We start from the raw sequence: 25,866 nt of genomic DNA on the forward strand, positions 1-25,866 counted from the left end.
TATTTTAATTTGTAAAAATATTATGGTTGTATTTTACTGTATTTTTGATCCAACTAAAATGCAGCTTTGGTGAGTTCTTTCACAAACATTAAAAACTTATTGAAACAAACTTTTAAACAGAATTGTATTCGTCAGCAGTTTGTAGAAAGTGTTTTGTTAAAGTTACTGGTGGCCAAAATAATAACTTGTCCTTAAAATGTCTTTAGAAGTTTATGTGAAGGTTTAATTGCAAAACACAGCTGGTCTCTGGTCTCATGTGATCTCAACCATAAGTGTACAACCCTTGTTGTGCACTAAAATAACATTTCAGGTGCTACTGATATGACTGAAGTGTTTATCTCATCTGAGTTTATATCATTTTAAACACATCTGACTTATATACATTTTTTTTTAGACCTTGACCTTGTGAACCTTTATATATTGCGTCCTACAATGCACAGTGCTGCTGTCTGTCTTCTACAATCTTCAGTGTCCTCAAAAGAGCTTGATTATATTTATAGTGGTTGTTTACACACACAATACTCACTTGCACACATAGTCGGCCTCACAAACTCGAAGCTGGACCAGGCAATTGGGTTTTTCCCTTTCTTCATAAGAGCACGCGGGCACAATGGTCTGGCGTCTACGCTCTGCGCATGCAGTGTCGGTGCACGGACAGAAGAGTAGCTCATGTGTGTAGTCGGGCGGCACGCGGTCGAAGAACTTTCTCAGTGCTTTGCTGCAGCGCGCACGGTTACAGGGCCCGGCTAGCGCTGACGGGGCGATGCACCCCGAAACGTACTCCGTTCGAAGCTTCTGACACGTCTCGTCAACGTTACAGGCCTTGGCGGCGTCCAAACAACGGTTCACAGTTGTCATGCCCACCTCAGACTCTAAAAGGAAAGAGAGAAGCTTGGGATTTTAGGGTATAAAGAGATTAACGTGTTAGTTACACTTGCCTCCGTTGGAGTACAAGCAAAGAGGTACTTGGAGTGGCTGCAGCCATACAGTCGCTGTCCAGTGCTGAAACTGAAGCCTGTAAACAAGATATCACAGAATACCAAACCACAACTGCAAAATGTGGCATTACCTAGTGCAAACTCGCTTAACATGCGTTGTACACCAACTCAATCTCATAACAAAACATAACTATTTTGCAAGGTGGCGATTTTACATGAATTCATATGATGGGCCCTATTTTAACGATCTAAGCACATGGTCTAAAGCGCACGGCGCAAGTGCACTTAGGGCGTGTCCGAATCTACTTTTGCAAATTTAACGACGGGACAAATTGTCGGCGCGCCCGGCGCATCGTCTACAAGTGTTGTCCCTATTCTCTTAATGAGTAATGGGTTTATTTTGGGCGTAACATGCAATAAACCAATCAGAGTGTCATTTCCCATTCCCTTTAAAAGCCAGTTGTGCTCGAGCCATGGCGGATTCGCTATTTACATGGTGGAATTTGCAAGCGGAAAGACAACGCGTCTCCAGAGAGCAAACATCTACGGGGCAAGCCGGATTCCACCATATCTTTATGTGCACAATAATAATCTTTTACAGTGCAATCCTTTTATTTTTAATATTTGACATGTTTGTGTGCTGCTGCGCATACCTGTGTGTGTAATAAGCAGAGTGTACGTGCGTTGTGCACCCGCCTATAGGCGTAAATTACTAATGCGCCCTTTAAATAAAAATAATACTGCACCATTGACTTTAAACCAGGTTTTTGTTGGTCAATGGCGCAGTCTATTTCAGTTGCCTCAAAATAGCAACACTCCAACAATGCGCCTTAACACACCTCTTTTTCAGACCATGGGCACACAAATGGCCGCAAATGCATTTGCTATTTGAACAACGTGGCGCAGGACGTGAAAATGATAATTGCTGAAACTAGCAAAAAACACTTGAGTCGCGCCGCATTGCGCCGGGTGTATGATGGGTCCGATGTTCTTTTTCATATTCAAGAGATTGTGCTCAAAATATGTTAAAAACATACAAATGAGATACAAATTTGTATGCATTAGCCACAAACTTGTCAAAAAAATAAAAGAGTTATGAATCGGCATGACCGTGTGTTCAATGCACTTACAAAAGCCTTCCAATTGTATAACTAATATCATCAAGTGTATCGACTAATCAATGGTCCAGGGATAGATATACATATTGTTCCGGACGGCCTTGTCCAGCTGTCAGAGCGGCTGGAGTTTTTGAGGTGCGCTCTTGCTCATTGTTCCAATGAGGGTTAAGGTTCTCTTTCTCTTACATGTACTAACGAAGGTTTGAGTTGGATGCGAGTCTGTGTGGCCCGTGTGTGCTGCTAATGAATAGAGCATGAGTGCGAATGAAAGTTGAATGAGTCTGGTCTCTATCACAGAGCAGCTCCCAGCTGAGACTGGCTGCTTCATTTTTCATATCAGACTAATGTGGGCCGCAGAGAGCCTGCCAGCATTACACAGCCACAGAGCTTTCTTTATCTCTCTCTCGCTATCCCATGAGCCATGAACTTTTTTAGCCACTGCCCTCTTCATTGTCATCTTTTCTTCATCTTCACCTCCTCTATATCTTTTATCATGCTCTTTTTATTAGCCATCCATTCAACCATCCCGTGTTTTTTTTTTCTTCCTTCCTTCAGTTTTTGTTTCCTTCCAGCCTGTCCTTCCCTTCTTTCTTTGCTTCCTTTCTTTGTTTCCTTGCTTTAGTCCTTTCTTTTTCTTTTCTTCCTTCCATCCTTACTTTGCTTCCTTCCTTTCTTTAATCACTTAATTTGCTTCCTTTCTTTGCTCCCTTCCTTTGCTTCCACCCCTTTTCTTCATTCTTTGCTTCTTTCCCTAATTTTCCCTTCTTTAATCCATAATTTTGTGCTTTCTTTTTCCTTCCTCGTTTCCTACCTTCCTTTCTTCTTTGCATGATTTCTTTGCTTGCTTCCTTTTCCTTTGCTTCCTTCTTTCCTTTCATTGCTTCCTTTCTTTTTTGCTTGCTTCTTTCTTTTGTCTTTGCTTCCTTCTTTCCTTCCTTAATTTTCTCTCTCCCTTACTTTCTATATTCCTACTTTCTTTTCTCCTTTATTTCCATCTCTCCCACCTTCCTTCCTTCCTTCCTTCATTCCATTCTTTCCTTCCGTTGCTTCTTTCCATCCTTCATTCCTTTCTATCATCATTCGCTTCCTTTCTTCCTTTGCTTAATTTTTTAATTTGTTTCCTTGCTTACTTCCTTTGTTTCCTTTCTTCCTTCCTTTGCTTGCTTGCATCCTTCCTTTCTTTCATTCTTCGCTTTCTTCTTTTTTCTGCATTTACTTCCTGTCTTTGCTGGCTTCCTTCCTTTATTTCATTATTCACTTCCTTTGCTTCTCTCCTTCCTTTGCTTGCATCCTTCCTTTCTTACTTTCTTTATTTTTCTTGCTTCCTTTCTTCTTTCCCCACTTTATTTTCACCTTCTTTTCCATCCTTCTGTGCTTTATTTCCCTTTATTTTTTTAATTAATTTTTCCTTCCTTCCTTTCTTTGTTTTATATTCAAGAGATTCTGCTCAATCTGTTTTGGCGAGATTACTTTCTCATCCATCATTAATGGATTTTGCGAGCTTGAGATCAATATTCTGGACTCTGGTACATTCCTGTAGACACAGTTTTTAGATGCAAGTACATCAGAGTTTGTTGGGACCAATCAAATTATTATTACAGGCCTTACACTTCACACACATACACTTACACTCATTAATATATCGACAATGAAAGATGTATCTTTCAAGGCTAACATAATGTATTCAGTAATGTACAGTACATTGAAAGCCTAATGCCACATGAGTGAGATAATATGTAATAGAGATAATAAAGACAACAACAAAAAAACACATAGAGAGAAAAGAGATAAAGTACCTATTTGGATAAGTTGGCCTTTTAATTTGAGTCTATTACTGTCCGAACAGCCTGTTACAAGATCATTATACCGGTAATGTTGAGAATATATTGCATTAATTTCTCACATTTTTAACAGTGTCTTTGTCTCTTTTATTATTATTTCTATGCGTCTATCTCTCCCCTCTCTCCCCCTCCTCTTTCTAATTTCCACACTTTTGTTTGATCTTTGTTGTCTCAAGCCAGCTTGTTAAACGTTCTCTGTGTTTGAGAGTTGAGAGAGCAGCCATCATTAAAAGTCATGCATGAATGACCGACATTACTTCCATTACTTTGAGGAAATCGTTCTCTGTCCTATCCCCACGAGTTTAAATGTTATTTTATGTGTGTCTGCTTGGACTCAAGTGTGTCTATGAGTGTGTGCACACACAAGAGAGATGATGAGTAAATGGATCATTATGTGCTGCCCTCGGGGTCCATAAAATTCAGCTCATGCCTGAAGCACCCCATAAACTGAGGCTGACAAACTGACAGTTTTAGTCATGTTGCTCCTCCAAAAATAACATTCTTAAACTTGGTATACTGCTATTTTGAGGGAACGTAATGAGATGGGAGAGAGAGATGAGAAAGTGAAGAGCAAAAAGCCTTGATTAGAGAACAAAATTCTGAAATAAATCATCCGACCATTTAGTCTTTGTTAGGTCTGATCTGAGTCTCTTCGCCCCACAACGAAATGTGTATTCTGTTCTTGACAGGTCCCTAATGCATGCCTCATTTTGTAGGAAACGCAGTTTATCATCAACAGTGCCGATGAACTCCAGCTATGTTATATCCGAGTACATTAAACAAAGTGCTCATGTTTTGCTGTTGTAGGCTATTAAGCTCTGCCCTATTAATAACTCTTCATTGCTAATGCTTGGCATAGAAGCGACAAAACACATCGTGATCAGTTCCAAATATCAGATCCAACATCATAGTACATAATCGGCATAGTGTGCCTGTGAAAATCACTGACCTGCAGCGATGGAGGCCAGGCGAACATAATCAAAGCCACGCTCAACAGGCTCATATGGGTAATTCTCCACCAAGCTCAGCCCTGTAAACGCACAAACAAACAGGGTTTTCGTGGCTATGGTAACAGAGTATTTTGTGTCTGTGAATTAATGAGAGTGTCACAGGTAAAAGTTCAGTTTGAAGTAATGCTTCTATAATGCTAAACTGGTTAGCATATTAAAACGCAGCGTCTAATTAGCATCAATTGAAGTGGTTTCCGGGGACCGCGTGGGTATGTGGGGATTAGAACTTGTAATTGCATCATTGTGCGAGCGGGTGCTTTATATGTGAAAATGACAAAGGAAAATGATGAATATGGATTCGCTCACCGTGCAGTACGGACTGCTTGAGGCTCCAGTAGATGCTAAGACAGTTCTTCTCTCTCTTCATACCCCGTTTGCACTGGCACAGGTGCAGAGGGCTGGACAGCAGGGCCGTCACTGCGTTCTCGCAGTGGTTGCGCGCTCCCGGACCCAGCTTCACGCTCCCGCCTCCCGCGACGCACTGCCGCAGCGTTCTCAAGCGCGGGCTGCACGCCTCGTCACTAGAGCACGAATCTCCCGCAGTCAGACAGTCCCACCGGCCCCCGAACACCAGCCGCGGAACCCCTGCACACAGAACATTTACAGAACATATATATCTGTCCGTAACACTACAATGAGTTCCCATTAGTTAACATTAGTTCATACATTAACTAATAACTAACAATGAGCATTTTTACAGTAATTAAGTAGGCCTTGATAACGTAGCTACACCCAGCTGGTTGTTATTACAAATTAAACCCCAATTGGGTGTACTAGGCTATAGCCTCAAAGTTGAAATATTTGAGTTGAAATATTTTATTAGCTCATTAAACGTTTCCTTGAAGAATAACAGCTCCTAGCAAGCAGCTTAGATGAACAGACAAATTCAAACAAGACATTTAAGTGATAATGTACAGTTAGACCTAGACTATCACTTTTTTACACAGCCTTTCTCCAAAGAAATAGGCCTAGTGGCAGGGACATAGAATAGGCTATTGATTTTAGAAGACATCTTACCTGTTTATTATCGTATAATTCATTACAGTTTACAAACAAAAGTTTTAGCAACAAGATGAACACTTCAACAATATTAGCCTATAGGCCTACTTGTCCTCCGGTTTCACTTTACAGTAAATACACTCAATGCACCAGCTTGAATGAGACGAGAGAGACATGAAAGAAGCATGAGAGGTCATTACAGCCTATGTAGGCTAAGTGTTGCTATTGCCAATTGCCATTATCGGGGATTAAATGATGTGATTGACCAATCAGAATAAAGAATTTCAGAGTTGTTTATGTTAGATAATAAGAATACAATTGTTCATTGTTAGTTCATGTTAGCTCAAGTCCATTAAATAATATTACCAGATGCAACTTTTGATTTTAACAATGTATTAGTAAATGTTGAATTTAACATTAACTAGGATTTAAAAAATGCTTTCATAATTGTTAGTTCATGTTCCCTAATGTAGGGTACTGTACAAATGGAACATTTTGTAAAAAGTTACTGATTTGTCATTCATAAACTATGTTATAATATACAACATTTATTGCTGTAAACAAATAGCAATATTAGAACCAATGTGGGCGACTAAGGGAATAATTTAAATGTTTATCCCATGTCAACCTCATCCACTTTTTCCTGCCTTTTCACAGTTACACAACTTGTTTTCCGAGGGTCAGCGAGCAGAAAAGTGTGGAGGACTGAATGACAAAGCACTTGAGTACCAGAGTTGTTCACCAAAGGACAATTTCATCCTTCCCGAAAATTACCTGTATTCATATGCGACAAAGCAAAACAAAACTGTGCCCTTCTTTGATTGTAAAAATATGAAAGGAGCCCACATTCTAACCAGAAGTTAATGGCAGAGAAATATTCTGAATGTCTGATTTCCCATCATGCATTGCTTTATTATCTCAAGGGCAATAATTGTCTTCTGTTTAACTAAAACCCATGTCAATAACTTCAGCAGGAAAAAATGATTTTCAACAGCTGTCTATAAGTTTCCCAATACAATGTGTGTACTTTACCTTATAGTCTTTGTTTAGCTTGTTTAGTGTGTGATGCAGTAAATAACTTTTATTGCTTACATCGTGAGATCTTAAATATCATCATCTCTGCACTGTTTAAAGAAGCTGAATGCAATAATGGTCTTATTGAGAGTAGTTTCAGCCTCAGACGGCCCACCCACGGAGTACCCACCATCTCTGTCCAGACCATCCGATTAATATAGCACATAAAACTGGCAAGCACATCTGAAAAGTTTAGGTTTGAGTTTTTTCCACGCCACTCGCCAGTCTATGATTGAACCTGCCCCTGGAGCCTCTGATACAGTTTTCAGCCGTCTTTGAGCCTGTTCTGTGTGCCTTCGTAACTATCTGGTTTGGTTCAGCTACCAAATCGGACAGAAGGAAAGTGCAATGGACTGTCAGGACTGCTGAGAAGATTATTGGTGCTCCACTGCCCACCCTCCAAGAGCTGTACATCTCCACAGTGAGGAAATCACACACACTCAGGCCACCGCCTCTTTGCTACAGAGCGTTGAGCACTAGAACATCCAGGCACAAGTTTTCCCCCTCAGGCCATCTACCTCATGAACAATTCAAGACTCCCTGTGGTGAAAATCAAGTTTTTATTGTTGTTTATACATCTATGTGGTGTTTTTATAAGAAGAATCATGTGCAAATTCATGTCAACACCATTGCTGAGTATTTTCTCCTTAAAATGGCAGTGTTCCAAAGTCTCAAAAACGCAGTTTGAAATCACCATTGTTCTCTACATCAATGTTTTCTGACACTTAATTGCATGGTAATTGCAATTAAATGAAAATGTATTAGTTCATTATAATAAAACCTTGCTCCTGGAGAGTTCAGCTCCCACTCCAATCAAACACCCCTAGTTTAAATGTATATTAAATTCAATTAGCTGAATTTCTAGAGTGCTTTTTGACCCACTTAAGTACTTCTTTATACGCCATTTCCTAATTCCTTCTATTGTCTTTGAAATATAGTTAAAGTGTACTGCTGAATGTGGTGAAAAGCATTTAAAAAATACTTTAATGTCATTTCTATCGAAACTTGTATGTCATGTATTTAACTGCAAATAACATAACTATTCAACACAAAAATTCAACTTCTTTAAAGCATGGCAAAATATAATTTAAAAAAACAATGTGTAATTTCAAGTAACTTTAAATCTGACATTGTCACAAAGTGCAGTTTTTAAAAGTGTACTTAAGTGTGTTAAGAAGCATTGTTATGAAAGTGGTCTTTTATTGCATTAATTTTATATTATCTGCTAGTACAGTTTTTTCTTCAAAATATACTTTTAAGATCTAAAGCACACTATGGCAACAGTCATCGTCTGCACCATCCTGTCTTCGTCTTCACTACAGTTCCCAGAATCCTCCTTGTCTCCACACCTGTACTCACTCCCTCATTACCCACCCGTTTATCGTCATCATCATCTGTGTCACCTGTCCTCACTTCGTTAGTGTTCATTTGTATCTGTATTTAGTTTCCCTCTGTTCAGCCAGTCCTTGTCGGTTCTTGTGAATGTTACCTTTGTGTGTGTACCCTCTGCCCGTCTGCCTGCACCGTACCGGTTTGTTGTTTTGTTATTAGTAAAAGTTTGTATTGGAGCCTTTGGACTTTGAGTCTTCTTCAACCCACACCACACCGTGACACACTACAAGTACACATTCAATACAATTAAGCGCACTACTTTTTCACAAGGGCAAAGTTAGTCTTTTTTTCCTTCTGTCATATTCTGTATTCCTATTTATACTCTATTTACGTTATTTTTGTAGTTTTTCTGTTTCTGTCACCAAGAGACAAGAGAAGAGACGTGACATGAAGAGAGGAGAGGAGACGAGATGAGATGAGATGTGACAAGAAAAGAAAAGACGATAGAAGGGAAGTGAAGAGACGAGAGGAGAAAAGACGAGATGCGCGAGAACCTCGCACATCATCTAAGATCAATGAAGTGAGTGTGTCGCCACAAAAACTAATCTCATTGTGCCTAAAAAGAGACTAATCCAGTGTGCAAGATGAACCTGCTCAATGGATTATGCCATAATCAGATTATTTCTTCATGAAATAATGTACGGGAATGGTTGAAGACTGACAAGCAGCCATTCTGAGAACCTTGCCGCAGTACAGCTGCTACATTAAAGCAGCGGTGCCCAAAGCAATTATGGGAAATCATCTAGTTTGTCACTCACATTGCTTCCAATACTTTACACCTCCCATCAGTGTGCTAAAATTAAACACCCACACACACTTCAACAGTAGAATACCTACATGGACACACACTGATAAAAGACACAAATGCTGCTGTAGAGATTGAGCGCATGCATTATCATCTGGTAATTAAGTTGATTAACTACAACAATAAAGGGTCTATACTTGTGTGTGCGTGAGGAAGTCTCTCTGCTAGAGGTTGATATAGGACGACCAGCGCTCTCAGATCGTGCACCCTTGGGTAAGAAACTCACAAAGCTCTCGCACACTTCCTCACAATTAGACCTGCATAGAGACCTTATCGGCACAGAGATGTGCTAATGGTGCATGCGAGTGAGAAAGAGAGAGAGAGAGAGAGAGAGAGAGAGAGAGAGAGAGAGAAAGCGAGCAATGTCCCCCAGAGAGATAAGGATCTACAATCCTCAGAGATGCCATCACAGTGAACCTCTGTCACTCAGCATTTATAGGCAGCGTACTCCCCTTATCCTAATACACTGATAGTGTGCTTACCTCTGTCACACAGTCTATCGTGTCCTGTTGTGTGTCACCCTTTAGTGTATGTCCTCAATGTCCATAGGCAATTCTGGACCTTATTTAGAAGGGCTTCAGCCACACTGTTTTTATAGTCCCCCTAAAAATCTGTCATGATGGGATTTCTCTTCCGCTAGCTCAAAGCAGTGGTTGCAGTAAGCTATTTTAAGGGTATTGCACTCTAAATCCTCCTTTCACCAACTTCATTATACATTTATCTAGTCTGTAGCAGTACCTAGAACCATGTGACCAAATGTGTCCTGGCATAAATTCATTAGCGTTGGCGTAGAAACCATTATAACTGACTCACCTATTTTTAGAAATTATACCTTTGTCCATATATTATTATTGCCCTTTTCTCTGTATTTTTGGCAATAATGACTGTTTTTTTAAAGAGTTTGATTGATCGCTTACTTTGATTGGCCTTAGTATATAAAGAAAAAAATGTAGTACCCACTTTCAGAAAATCTATGGTAACACTTTTATAATAATGATCCGTCATGAATAAGTAACTTTAGGGGATAATTTTATTCATTTTTATACAAATTTATTAATTTAATTTCAAATTTAGGAGATAATTCCTTAATCAATAATTACTCATTAATAACTACTAGTGCAATGCCCGTGCAAAATCAGTTTTTGTGTGTTTTTAGTAATTGTTGGTTTGGTATGTTTGAGTTGCTGAATAGCCTAGGCTACTATTACACAGGAGCCTAAACTCTGAGAAAACGATAACGTTAAGCGCACCAGAATAAAATATAATATTCAGAATTAAACAGTGTAGCTGACTTACAGATTCAGTTAAATCGCTACTTTTTCAAAAATGAATCGCTACTTTTTCAAAAATGAATCGCTACTTTTTCAAAAGTGAATCGCTACTTTTTCGAAAGTGAATCGCTACTTTTTCAAAAAGAATCGCTACTTTTTCAAAAAAGAATTGATACTTTTTCAAAAAGAATCGATACTTTTTCAAAAATGAAAAAAAATACAACTTTTTCATAGTTCTATACATAGTTTTTCATAGTTTTTAAACTATGTATAGTTACATTGTAAAAAACGTATAATTACATTGTAATAGACATATAATTACATTGTATTAAATGTATAATTACATTGTAATAAATGTATAATAAGACTGTAACAAATGTATAATGTATCTTTTTCAAAAAGAGTCACTACTTGTTTCAAAAAGAATCGCAACTTTTTCAAAAAGAAGTTAACAAAATAATAATGTAACAAATGTATAATAATTATAATGTAACAAATGTATAATAACACTGTAATAAATGTATAATTACATTGTAATAAACGTATAATAACACTAATGTATAATTAAATTGTAATAAATGTATTATTACACTAATAAACGTATAATTACATTGTAATAAATGTATAGTTACATTGTAATAAACGTATAATTGCATTGTATTAAATGTATAATTACATTGTAATAAATTTATATTAAGACTGTAAAAAATGTATAATTACATTATTTTACACTACTTTTTTCAAAAAGAATCGCTACTTTTTCAAAAAGAATCGCTACTTTTTAAAAAAAGAATCGCTACTTTTAAAAAAAGAATCGCTACTTTTTCAAAAAGAATCGCTCCTTTTTCAAAAAGAATCGCTACTTTTTCCAAAAAGAATTGTTAATTTTTCAAAAAGAATCGCTACTTTTTTAGACAAGAATCGCTGCTTTTTCAAAAAGAATCGCTACTTTTTCCAAAAAGAATCGCTAATTTTTCAAAAAGAATCGCTACATTTTTCAAAAAGAATCGCTAATTTTTTTCAAAAAGCATGTAATAAATAATAATGTAACAAATGTATAATAATAATAATGTAACAAATGTATATTAACACTGTAATAAATGTATAATTACATTGCAATAAACGTATAATTACATGTAATAAATGTATAATAACACTGTAATAAACGTATAATTACATTGTAATAAATGTATAATAACACTGTAATAAATGCATAATTACATTGTAAAAAACATATAATTACATTGTAATAAACGTATGATTACATTGTAATAAATGTATAACACTGTAATAAATGTATGATTACATTGTAATAAATGTATAACACTGTAATAAATGTATGATTACATTGTAATAAATGTATAACACTGTAATAAATGTATAATTACATTGTAATAAACATATAATAACACTAATGTATAATTACATTGTAATAAACGTATAATTACATTGTAATAAACGTATAATTACACTGTAATAAATGTATAATAACACTGTAATAAATGCATAATTACATTGTAATAAACATATAATTACATTGTAATAAACGTATGATTACATTGTAATAAATGTATAACACTGTAATAAATGTATGATTACATTGTAATAAATGTATAACACTGTAATAAATGTATGATTACATTATAATAAATGTATAACACTGTAATAAATGTATAATTACATTGTAATAAACATATAATAACACTAATGTATAATTACACTGTAATAAATGTATAATTACATTGTAATAAACGTATGATTACATTGTAATAAATGTATAACACTGTAATAAATGTATGATTACATTGTAATAAATGTATAACACTGTAATGTATAATTACATTGTAATAAACATATAATAACAATAATGTATAATTACATTGTAATAAACGTATAATTACATTGTAATAAACGTATGATTACATTGTAATAAATGTATAATAACACTGTAATAAACGTATAATTACATTGTAACAAACGTATAATTACAGAATTAAATGTATAAAAACACTGTAAAAAATGTATAATTACATTGTAATAAATGTATAATTACATTGTAATAAATGTAGAATTACATTGTAGTAAATGTATAATAACACGGTAAGAAAATGTATAATTACATTGTAGTAAATGTATAATAACACTGTAAGAAAATGTATAATTACATTGTAATGAACGTATAATAATACTAATGTATAATTACATTGTAATAAACGTATAATTACTTGTAATAAATGTATAATAACACTGTAATAAATGTATAACTACATTGTATTAAACGTATAATAACACTAATGTATAATTATATTGTAATAAACATATAATAACACTGTAATAAATGTAGTTACATTCTAATAAACATATAATTACACTGTAATAAATTTAGTTACATTCTAATAAACGTATAATTACATTGTAATAAATGTATAGTTACATTGCATGAAAATGTGTAATTGCATTGTATTAAATGTATAATTACATTGTAATATATGTATAATAAGACTGTAAAAAATTTGTAATTACATTATTTTACACTACTTATTTCAAAAAGAATCGCTACTTTTTCAAAAAGAATCGCAAATTTTTCAAAAAGAATCGCAACTTTTTGCAAAAGAATCGCTACTTTTTCAAAAAGAATCGTTACTTTTTCACAAAGAATCGCTACTTTTTCAAGAGAATCGCTACTTTTTCAAAAAGAATCGCTACTTTTTCAAAAGAATCGCTACTTTTTTTAAAAAGAATGTAACAAATAATAATGTAACAAATGTATCATAATAATAATGTAACAAATGTATAACAGTAATAAATCTATAATTACATTGTAATAAACGTATAATAACACTAATGTATAATTATATTGTAATAAACTTATAATAACACTAATGTAAAATTAAATTGTAATAAATGTATAATTACATTGTAAAGTATAATTACATTGTAATAAATGTATAGTTACATTGTATGAAAACGTATAATTGCATTGTATTAAATGTATAATTACATTACTTTACACTACTTTTTTCAAAAAGAATCGCTACTTTTTTCAAAAAGAATCGCTACTTTTTCAAAAAGAATCGCTACTTTTTAAAAAAAAAATCGCTACTTTTTCAAAAGAATCGCTACTTTTTCAAAAAGAATCGCTAATTTTTTCAAAAAGAATCGCTACTTTTTCAAAAAGAATCGCTACTTTTTCAGAAAAGAATCGCTCCTTTTTCAAAAAGAATCGCTACTTTTTCAGAAAAGAATCGCTACTTTAAAAAAAAAAAATCAATACTTTTTTTTAAAAAGAATCGCTACTTTTTTCAAAAAGTATGTAACAAATAATAATGTAACAAATGTATAATAATAATAATAATGTAACAAATGTATAATAACACTGTAATAAATGTATAATTACATTGTAATAAACGTATAATAACACTGTAATGTGTAATTACATAAACGTATAATTACATTGTAGTAAATGTGTAATAAACGTATAATTACATTGTAATAAATGTATGATTATATTGTAATAAATGTATAATAACACTGTAATAAATGTTTAATTACATTGTAATGTATAATTACATTGTAATAAATGTACAATAACAACCTTGAAAAGAATCGCAACATTTCTCGAAAAGAATCGCTACTTTTTTACTTCAGAAGTAAACAGTGTAGCTGACTTAATGTTTAGCTGACAGAATGTTTATTTTTAAACCACAATTTTTAAACCACAACCCTCTCTAATGTCAGAATGTTTATTTTTAAACCAATGTGTGCTTCTTTTACTTTTGCATTTCTAATCCAAACAATGTCAAACTCGGCACTGCACTTACTTGTGCCCGTAGCAAGACACCTGTCAAGTTTGAAATCCATCGGACTAACGGTTTCGAGAGATATTCGATTAACAGACAGACAGACAGACAGACAGAAAGACACACAGACAGACAGACGTTCCTGTCATTTATAGATAGATTAACTTACTGACAAATTATAAAGAACATTATCGTGTGTCTGAGATGTAATCAGTCATCATTTTTACTCTGAATATAGTCATAAACTACATAATTACTCAAGTATTACCTATGCAGGAACTACTAGTGATCTGGACCAAGTGAAAACATATTTTTTACTTTATAGGGGTTGTTCAGGATTTTGGACATCGGGCCTCATTTCCAAGTTAGCCCGGGTGTTATTTATCAGTGGAGACAGTTTTCAAAAAATTTCATCCAGTCCTTCCAGTTGCATAGTTCGCCGGTGCTAGGCTAGCGCGAGTCAACGGTAACTGCTAGCCTGCCATTAAAAACAGTTTTACCCACTCCACAGTACACCAGAAGCAAATAAATTATAACGCCAGACTATCGATGTAAATGTCTGTTGAGAGAATAATGTTAGAAATCAAACTACTCTTGCATCTCAATGATCGCATTACATTTACAGGAACTAGTTTCTCAGCAGCGGCGGAATTTTACTTTACTCCGGATAGTAGTACTGCGCCGAAAAGTAAACACAGAACAGAAGCGCACTACAGTCGGGACTACCTGCACTACCTCTCTCTCCCACTGCCTCTCTCGGTTGCCTAGGTTACGACATATCACTCCGCCGCTGCTGTAGACTGTGCTAATAAATTCAGGGAACAAAGTATAACTATTGCAATGCAATGAAAGGGTAGTTTGATTTCTAACATTATTCTCTTAACAGACATTTACATCGATAGTCTGGCGTTATAATTTATTTGCTTTTGGTGTACTGTGGAGTGGGTAAAACTGTTTTTAATGGCAGGCTAGCAGATACCGTTGACTCGCGCTAGCCTAGCACCGGCGAACTATGCAACTGGAAGGACTGGATGAAATTTTTTGAAAACTGTCTCCACTGATAAATAACACCCAGGCTAACTTGGAAATGAGGCCCGATGTCCAAAATTCTGAACCACCCCTTTAAAATAGTGGTCCAGATCACTAGTAGTCCTTGAAGAGTGGCTTGGTACTTGAGTAATTACTAGTAATCCATGTTTATGACCACGTTCTGAGTAAAAAAAGACAATCTTCAAGAACTACTAGTGATCTGGACCATTATTTTAAAGTGAAAAATATGTTTTTCACTTTAAAATAATGGTCAAGATCACGTTCCTGCATAGTGACTGGTAACACTTGAGTAATTAGATGCATTTTATGACCACAAAAAGACAATTGGTAACGTCTCAGACACGTTAATGTTGTGACTAGTAATTAGTCATTCTTTATAATAGTTACCTTCTTAATGATGCCAATCTCATTAAGTAATTATTGATTACCTAATAAGGAACTATCTTAGTCCTAAATTCGATATTACTTACTGATTAGTTAAGCTCGTTTCCATATAAGTTAATAGTAGTAGCTGAAGTGTTAATGTAGTTATTAGTCCTGCATTACTTCGTGCATAGTTGCTTATTAATGACGGACCATTATTCTAAAGTGTTACCAAATCTATAACAACTATTGGGCAAATGTTACATCACTTAATTAATATTCATGAGCCAGACTGAAATGGTTTATAATGTGGCCTTCTACTTTTCCCCCCCAGTTTGTTCCAATGACCCATTATGCATTGATATCAATAATGATCAGTTGCAATTTTAATGGATTTACTTAAAAAATTGTTGTAAATGTTGAACCTGCAACCTCTTATATTTCTGTGTTTATAGGCAAACTATAACACTGCAAAAAAAATCTATTTCTTGCTCAGTCTTTTTCCATTTCAATTAAGTTGTTTTTTAAGTAGATTTTTCCTGTTTTAAGCATAAACTTAATAAAACAAACAAGACTTCTATCTTGTATAATGTAATTTTACTTCTCAAGTAAATGTATCTTGATTTAAAAATGCTTGCATATTTTAGATCACGTTGAAACAAGAGAAAAATACTGAGTGAGGAATTCACTTTTTTGTAATATAATTCATATTCATGAGCCAGGTTGACAAGGTTTACAATCTGCAACCACACTTTTAGATTGTTAATGTGCCCCTGTATATTTACTGATGATCAGCTGCTATTTTAATAGGTTTATTTAAAAAATGTAATTGTCGATTTTGAACCAGTGACCTTTTTTACCTTATTTATCAATCTTACTGTATATCATACGTGTCGTCCCAAGATATAAACCTATACACTAACACCTGATAGTTTGATAAACGGCTAAGACTGAAATCTTAGAATCGTCTCTGTCTCTATTCCTTCCCCTGTCTCTTCTTGATTATCAATGGTGTTTTTATGCTAAACAAGAGGTATTTTATTTGGCAGGTTATTGATTGGATAAAGGAATCAAATGAAACGTATAGAGGAGCTTATAATGATGGAGAGAGCGGAGCAGAGGAATGCTGATGATTCTCTGCTGTGCTCTGAGGAGCCCAAAGAAACTGCTGTCAGATCACATCTCGCAGCAGACCTCAGATGGATCAATCAAGAGCCTGGCCCTTAAATCCGAGTGACTCCCTATTGCATACACTTGCCTGTGTAGAACGTGCACTGCGGCTCTCTCTACAGTCCAGTTTGATATCTCTCATTGTGACTGAGTTGCGTCAGTCGCACACAGGCTGTGTTCTTGTCATCGCAGCCTTAAACTAATAATTGGAACTAGTTCCCCCTCCACCCTCCCCCAAACACACACACACACACTTTATATATAGAGAGAGAGAGCGATTGAGATAGAGATGTATATATTGATTGATTGTTTTTTAATGAAACATGACCGTGTTTATACTGTGAAGCTTAGACAGATTTTTGTTGTTATAATGAATAAATTATCATTTGATTGCAAATAATTCATCCACATCTGTGGACTAACAAGTGGAACAATCAGGTTTGCATGCTGACCTTATCCAAACTAAAGTTTGGGGCTAAAAACCCAACTAAAACAATACTAAAAGAACATCAATCATTGATGTATTTGAGTCAAGGACGGGAGGCAGTTTTTTTTTTAGTTTTTTTTATGATTTTCGTATTCTGTACTCTTTTGTTTATTTTTTTAAACAATTTCACAATGGGGCAATTACCACAATGTGACAATGGGGCAAACACAATGGGGCAATTAACCCTATAAAGCCTATACTGTATCTAATGCAAATTTTGAAGGCCTCTAAATTATCAACATAATCAAAACTTTCCTGAAAACCCTGTTGTACACAATCGTCTATTGTACATTGATTGACAGCTTATACTTTTTTAGTTAGTAAAAAGCCTTTTAGTACAATTTTTAGAATTTCTATACACAATGTACTAAAAGGCTTTTTACTAACTAAAAAAGTATAAACTATCACTGTAAAAAATGATATGATCGATAAGTTGTAACATGTTTTTACATTGCTTTAACTCGTCAAAATAAGTTAAGTCATTTCCAACACTTTTTTATAAGTTATACAAGATTCAACTCATTTTAAGTCGGTTTAATGCAATTTAAGTTGAAATCACTTAAAACGTCCAAGTTAAACGTACTTGACACAGCACGTGTCTTTTTTCTCTGAAATCTTTAATGATTTTTATAAAATAAATGTAAGAATAACATTTCTATTGTTAGTAATATTTCCAGATGGACATTTACAAAAGCAACTTGACATATTTTGTTTGAAAAAGCATGTGAAAATGTGAGTATCACATATGATACAACATGCTTTTGAGGAACATTTGTTTGTTCATCACTCAGTCATCATTGTTTTGCATTATGTTTTACCCACGCAATAAAAACTACTGAGCTTTGATCATGAAATTGCATGTTTTTTGTTTGGGCCTCTGAAGAAAACTGAGGTCATTTTTTTCCTCCTCGAGTATGAGCGCATATTCTCCAATATGCTATATATAAGAGCCATAAAAGGCTGATTTTTCAAATGGCTCAACAACAACGAAAAAAGGAAACATATGTACACCATTTTGTCTAAAGGTTCAATAAATTCTGTTCTGACTGATTTGTAGCCTGTATTATGGTTTGTGTGTATTTTAAAAAGCCAATTGTATTCAGGTTTGTAGGGATAGGAAGTGCAGATAATTGTCAAGTATGTTGTTTTAGTAAACAAAATCCAATTATCAACCAAATTAACTTAGAGTTTAAAAGATGCCAGGTAAGCAGCCGGACTGCACAAGGACTCTATATTATCGAACCTCTGAGGAAAGACCCAGAATGACCAGCTAATAATGAGGAGCAGGCTGAGGCCAACATTGCTGCACTGACGCCAAAGACTGCTAAAGTCCAGCACGAGAGATCAGTCTCCGTGACTTTACTGTTATTGAGACATAGAACAGGTGGGAGGATAATGTCTACCGATGCAAGAAAGTAACTGAACCACCATTGCAGATAATGCCAATATCTGCCGCTCTGTTAAAAAGAGCGGCAGCTCCATTTCTTAACAGGAGAGCTCATTATCGAGTCTCAGTCAGGGTCAGTGGCCTAGGTGGAGAGTGTCGCTCATTAACGAACGATTCACTCCAGAGTCGTTTAAAGAATAGGCAGATAGTGTCAAGCGGCTTATGTACTTTCCCCATTAGAAGAATGTGTTGTTAGTCTTGTAAAAAAATTTCTCCCTATGAATCCTGAAGGTTGAAAGGCAGTGTACTGAATGCTTTTATGCCCAGAGGCCAGACATCTCTTAATCCATCCATGACTGCTGATCAGATCTTCAGGATGACCTGACAGTTGATTGGGAGGAGAATTGACGGACAGTCTGACAGTGCTGTTCTTTATACGGGAGAGCACTCGTTGAAGGTCAGTCTTCACAAATCGTGCATTATGTGAAACCTGACATGAACTGACACAGGAGAATATAGCAACATTTCACATGCTTGTGGGGCAATGACATATAAGAGTATCCAAAATAAAAGGGAAAATCCTTAAAAATCTAGTTTAAAACACGTGCCACATTCTTAGAAATGAAGAATTTGTATATTTATTTTGCATGTTGGTTGACTTTGATTTGGCTGACAAATCCATCCATTTGCCAAACCGCTTGTCCTGGAAGGTGGTGAGTAAGCTCCTATTCCAGGAGTTTTGAGCCCATTGGGAGGGAAACACCCTGGATGGATGGCCTGAAAAGTTTTAACAAAACTGCTTTACTGCTTTTTCCCCTTAAGAAATAGTAATACAAGATTATGCCAAACCATTTAAGGTTTTCTGTTCGAGAATTTCCCTTTTCACTGAAAATACTGGAAAAACAAAAATTGTCTGATATTATTTGTGGTTTACTCAACAAAAGTGTGCTTCTCTTGAGCCCCTTTCACACAGCGCTTTGAACCCGGCAAATTGCCAGAGTGCCTTCTGTGTGAACGCAAACACGACCCGGGATTGATGCCGGGATCGATGCCGGGTTGGGGACCTAGTAACATTGCCGTGTTCAGACCCGGAACGCGCGCTGTGTGAACAAAAGCCAGAACCAATGCCATATAAGGGGTGTGTCGTAGTGAGGATTCACGAGCCTTTGCAATGACGTAGTTATCTTGCGGCTCAGTTACTCTAGAAGAAAGTTTGTGTTCGTCATCGATACAAGAAAGAACGAAAAAATGTCTGCAAACTGGACTGAAGTAGAGACCCGTCACATCCAACGTCACGCGTCTTTCCGGAACATACACGGGTTGTGTGTGAACGCGCTCTCTGATTCCGGCAAATCACTGGCAGTGTGAATGAAGCAAAATCAAACGAACCCGGGTCAAATCCCGGGTCACTTTATCCGTGTATTTTCCGGAATCTCTGTGTGAAAGGGGCTTTGTAAACTTCTCTAAAATGTGTAATCCACTGGGCGAATGTGAACCAATCAAGTACTCGAAAATGATTTTTGCTGTTGACATTACTGAAAGTTTAGTTCCCAGAATACATTTGCATAAAACTAAATGAAGAGAAGAAAAATATTAAAATTAGATGTTATTTGTTTTTGAGCAATGCGAGAGACTGGTGTTGAATGTTTAATAATGCTGGGATTTAGAATGGTTTAAAGTTAGACACCACTCTTCATAGTGGTGAAGAGTGGAGCTTTTTCGGTTGAGGATACATAAAATTGTTATGCTTTACTTAAAGGGCATATATTTAGCATATAGCATGCTAATACTGTATGTGCTATTGCTTTCGCATGAGCTATAGCTAACTGCATACTGTTAAAATAATCTATGAAAATTCGTCTATGGTCTCACTGTTCCTTAATCCCTGCCTTTTCTAGCTATACTATTCTGAATGACATCTGAAACTAGCATTATTACTAGCACTTCTCGTGTCCATTGCTTCTTTAAGATGAATTGCTTGTATTCCTCATTTATAATTTGCGTTGGATGAAAGCATCTGCTAAAAGAATACATGTAAAATGTAAATGTTATAATTTATAGATCATAGACACCAAAATATATGAAATCAAATAAATGATTACTGTCAGGGAACCATATAAAATCATGTTGAGACTACTTAATCGAGTCATTTAAAAATAACTTCATTCCATAATATTGAAAATACGTTTGTGTAACTTACATGTGGAAATGATATACATGGTTAAATCTTTTTTCAGTGTTTTATTGAGACATTTCCTTTCATTATGATATCAGGACATCTGTATAATCATGACATGTTTGACTTTACACCACCCCAAAAATGTCAAAATACATTTTATTTCAGACATATGCTCATCATAGAACAGGTGTAATCAAATCAAAATACAGTTTTCATCAAATAACAGTTTTAATTTTCATTCCAGTTAAAAAAAAATCTAAATATCCTTAAAACTAGATGCAAATAATATATCTTCAATTAAGTTTATTTTTTATTTTTTATTATTTTACCCTCACTATATCTTGGGAGGTTTGGTAGATTCAAGATATATTCTCTGAAAATGATTAGATGCAACTTTGCTTAGATTTCTTTCCTGGAAAACAGTCTAAAAATACTGGTTAAGAGATTATATTTGCAGTGTAATTCTATCGGACCCCATATAAAGTAAATATATACGTGTCTAGGTGAGAATTCATACAGGGATAGAGAGTCCAATCTCCTGTGGCCACCCAGCGACTGAGCTGTTAAATAGGTCGACGATGTAGGTCAGGTGTCCTCCTAATGTCTGCGCTTCAAAATTCAGATACTACACCTTCCAGCCCAGCTTCCTTTACAAATAAGAAATGCAGTTTATTTTTCTTTACCTTTGTTTGCAGTCACATCCTTGCCGTGTCTATGCGAGTAGGTGTCTTTGTGCGTACATGCATACAGCATGCTTTCAAGTCTCTGTTTGTGTGCGTTTATGAGAATGTACGTCCAGATTTAAGGAGACGATGTTTTTCAGTTTTAGGAAGAATTACGCTGCCTGTCACAAACTCAGACACATTCGCTCGCAAGCTCTATTTACCCAGAAACACGAAGTACGGATGGATCTGTCATAAAGCTCCCATCATTCCCCCTCCTCTGCATCAAGTTCAGACAGGAAATGCAGCATCCCAAACACTGGGAAAAGCAGCAATTAGATCCGTCTGATGGACACGGCTGGGACTCTTAAACACAGGCTACGAACAGCCTCCATAGATCTTTTCAAGGTAACATGCTTGTTTGTAGGCGTGTATGTTTGGGTTCCCGTGTGTGTTCAGACTCAGAGTGATTATTTTTCAGTCTGAAGAACCGAGGCCTGTCAGAAAGCGGAAGTGGAGACAGTTATATTCAAATGGCTTGTGCAGCAAATTGCAATCAACTTTTCTATCATGCCTCCAAAATAGACATTTGAAAGCAGAAGGCAAAATCCTCCAGGGGCGGCGAGGAGCAGAGGACACGCACAGATCTGGATTGAAATGCAAACCGTTCCTCTGCTTCACTGCTTTTAAGAAAGGAAAGATCAGGCTCTACACACACTAAGGAGGTGAGTGTGTGTGTGTGTGTGTGTGTGTAAATAAAATGGCATATTAAAGGTTTTATCAGTGCCACAGCTCAGTGCCACAACGGACATGGCTGAGATGCTTCATTCACAGTGTGAAAAGGGTTTAACTCAGCTTGCTCGTTAAGCCTCCTTCACGTCTTCAAATGCACGTGTGCACACACACACACACACACACACACACACACACACACACACACACACACACACACACACACACACACAAATAAACAAGGCTCATTGTGTGAGAGCTGTGCTCAGACTGTGAAGTTATGTGTTGTGTTAATGGTGCTGTGGGGCAGATCAGATTGCATCAGGTCTCGCTTAACCTGATCAGAATAGCTGTTTAATGTGAGATGTATGTGTAATAATTACTCAAGCTCACACACATTTTTATGCCATATTTTTTTCTTGATTTAAAATATTTGATTCAAGGGTCTGTTACGAACTAAATGTCCTAAGATATGATAAAATCAAAGAAAATCACCTTATTACCAGATCTTTCTTTTAACAGAAAGCTTTTTTTGCACTAAATGTGCAGTTCACAGAGAACTGATATCTCAATGAGGAAGTAATAATTTACATAATGTGGGCTACTCAGAGAACATAAGGCTGCAATCATTGTTGCTTTGATAGCATGTTCCAGTCTTATCTAATCAATACTAATGTCTTTAGAATTACTTATTACAGCAAATATATTATGATCACTATCAAAAGCAATGGTTACAGTTAATGGCTCTAAACAAGAGATTCCCATGGCAGGGGTATCAAAATATTTTGATTTTACATATGAAACAGAAATCATCATACTGATGCCTTAAAATCACATTCAGTTACTTTTTATGAAGAAAAAAACAAAACAAAAATATGCATAAGTTTGTGAGGATGAAATGAAACACACTACCGTTCAAAAGCTTGGTGTTGGTAAGATTTTTGGTTTGTTTGTACGTTTATTAAAAATCTCGTACGTTCACCAAGGTTGCATTTAATCAAAATATTGCATAAAATCAAGTATGTTCAAGTATCCATAAAATCAATTATGCATAAAATCAAATGTTACCATTTAAAAAAAAAAAAAAAAAGTTTTCTGTATATTTTACAATGTAATTTATTCCTGTGATGGCAAAGCTGAATGCTATTCTGATGCTTTTGATTGGTTCTCTTGTTTGAATTTGTAGCATACCGCGTCTGACAATTAAATCAGCCACATTGCCACTGAAAGCTACCTGTCAGAGTTGCCACTGTCAAATTTGATGAATATAGTGCTTCGAATGGAAGCTACATGGTGAGTCTTTTCACCCACAGTGATTTTGAATCATTGCATAATACTGGCTATTTCAGTAATATTAATGTAGATTATATGAAGTGTAAAATTTCAGGTTTGGTGTTGATGATGGGGCAACAAAAAAAACATTTATCGAGGTTTCTCAACTTGTCTCTGATGGATAATATTCACCAGTGTGGTTTAAGTATCACACCAGATAGAACTAATGTGGGTCAGCAGGGTGGACGACATTAAAATTAATTTGTGAGTAGTAAGTCTGAGCTTCATCACATTAATTTTTATAATCTCCCAGACAGGAATATCTCCTCGACGTCTCTCTCAGCACCTCTGAGCCGTGTACTTGCTCTCCACCTTCTCACATCGGTTCTGGCAGGTGTCTTCCTTTGTATGGCAGGGCATGGTTTTCATATTTCACTCAGTTTGTAATTTCTTTTCCTTCCCACTTCATTTTGCTCAGTGTGTGATTCAGTCTCTTTAGCTCCATATGCTGCCCTCTGGATTATAAAATGAAAATGCATAACGGAAATATTGAATTTAGGCAAACTCTGTCAGTCTGATTTCCGCACTCTTTCAATATCTCCCGCTCTCTGTCTCTATCTGTCAAATATGGATGCTGGCAATCTCTCTGCTGCTCTGAGGACACCCACAGAGACAGAAGCGGATTCCTGTCTCTAGCAATGATGTGGAAGCAGGTTTCTATGTGTGTTTGAGAGAAAAAGACACAAACCGATGTATGTACACAGACAGTGTCGTCCTTGTTGTAATGTTGTCCTGCTTTAAGGGTGTAAAATGGCAATTTATTTAACTAATATGTCCCACTTATCTGCCACATTTCTGTAAATGTGGTGTTTTTTGTTAAGAAAATGATACCGCTTAAACAAATCCACAGAATGAGTCACAGCGGGTGTTTTAACGGATACAAGTGTGTTAAAACTGAAATTGCAGGCATTTAAATAACCACACAGAGCTGTTTGTTTGAGCCGGAGCTGTGGCCCAGTGGGTAATTCTTTTATGACACATAAAAACAGCTGTTCATTAAGATGCAGGTTTGAATGTCCCGATCCCATCTCTCTCCCAATGCTTTGCACCTTATTTTTAATGTAAGAACGGGTGCGGCCATTTGTAACTTGAACGTGCAAGGCTTGAATATTGCTTGAAGTTGCAACTGGTATTTGTTATCTTTTTTTTTATTTCTCATCGTAATCATAAACACACTGGTTGGTAGCACAAATATTTTAACTATTTACTACACATTCACGAGTTCACACATAGATGAAATCAAATGTAATATTAATGCGTATTTGGCTTGCTGTCCGGGGGAGGGCTCCGAGCTCGGAATTTTGCCCGAACCCAGAGTACTCCCCCTATACTGGGGTAGACCCAGCCGAGTGTGAGGTGATGGGGTGGTGGAGGGATGCTGAGAGACTTGTCGTGAGACAGGAGGTGAGGAAAAGCTTTATTTATACCGGCTTCCTCTTGAGTTGATTGGTTGATTACCTGAACATGCTCCCCCCGAACTTTGTTACATAAAACTTCATTTGTTGTTCTCCTAGTTATTTACCTAGAGCGGCTATATAGATCAGAAGCCTAACACATTCAAAGAAAATAGCTTACTTCCACTTTGTAAAATAAGGTGGATTAGGATTAAGTCCAAACAAATTTAAATTCTCTCATCATTTACTCATGTCGTTCCAAACCTGTATGACTCTTATTCTTCTGTGGAACATCAATGAAGTTATTTTGTGAAACGTCTCAGTTTTCTTCCCATACAAATAAGTCACTGGGCACCAAAACTGTTTGGGGTTACACTTTATTTCGATAGTCCACATTAGACATGCTACTAACTACTAACTCAATTAAGTAACTTTGCAACTACATATCAAGTTACACTCATTAATTTGCAACATGTAAACTAAAGGCAGGCTCAGACTACATGACTTTTGGCTGGATTCTGTTGTCGCAGACAGATTTCTAAGTTTTTTGGTTTTTTTTGCACATGACTTTGGCAGCGAGCATGAGCGCCTCTCTAAAGTCTCGTGTGAATTCATGTGAGAAAATGTTTTTTTGTTGTTGGTCTAGGGTTGCCGCTTTGCCAAAGATCTTGTAGTTTGTCCACGTTATCAGTGTTGTGTTTTGTAGTATGAGCGCCGGTAAGACAAGAAGATGACAGACGACAAGAAAACTTGTGTAGTGTGAGCACCATGGCGATTCATGTAGTCTCATAGTTAGTGTGGGCTTGCCTTTATGTCAAGTTCACACTGCACGATTTTCAAAGTAGTCGGATCACAGTTCTTT

General features: G+C 35.9%; 1 protein-coding gene across 1 annotated transcript in view; it reads right to left on the bottom strand.

The window, feature by feature from the left end:
• The window catches only part of gfra4a (GDNF family receptor alpha 4a), a 148,439-nt gene that overhangs the window by 34,524 nt on the left and 88,049 nt on the right, over positions 1 to 25,866 (bottom strand). The window contains exons 2-4 of the mRNA XM_056248022.1: positions 5,214 to 5,492; positions 4,847 to 4,927; positions 527 to 872 (exon numbers count right to left, since the gene is read on the bottom strand). Coding sequence (XP_056103997.1) covers positions 527 to 872; positions 4,847 to 4,927; positions 5,214 to 5,492 — 706 coding nt within the window. The remainder of the gene's footprint in view (positions 1 to 526; positions 873 to 4,846; positions 4,928 to 5,213; positions 5,493 to 25,866) is intronic.

This window comes from Rhinichthys klamathensis, unplaced genomic scaffold (assembly GCF_029890125.1).
Source record: "Rhinichthys klamathensis goyatoka isolate OS25496 unplaced genomic scaffold, OSU_Roscu_1.1 h1tg000053l_1, whole genome shotgun sequence".
NCBI classification, from domain to species: domain Eukaryota; kingdom Metazoa; phylum Chordata; class Actinopteri; order Cypriniformes; family Leuciscidae; genus Rhinichthys; species Rhinichthys klamathensis.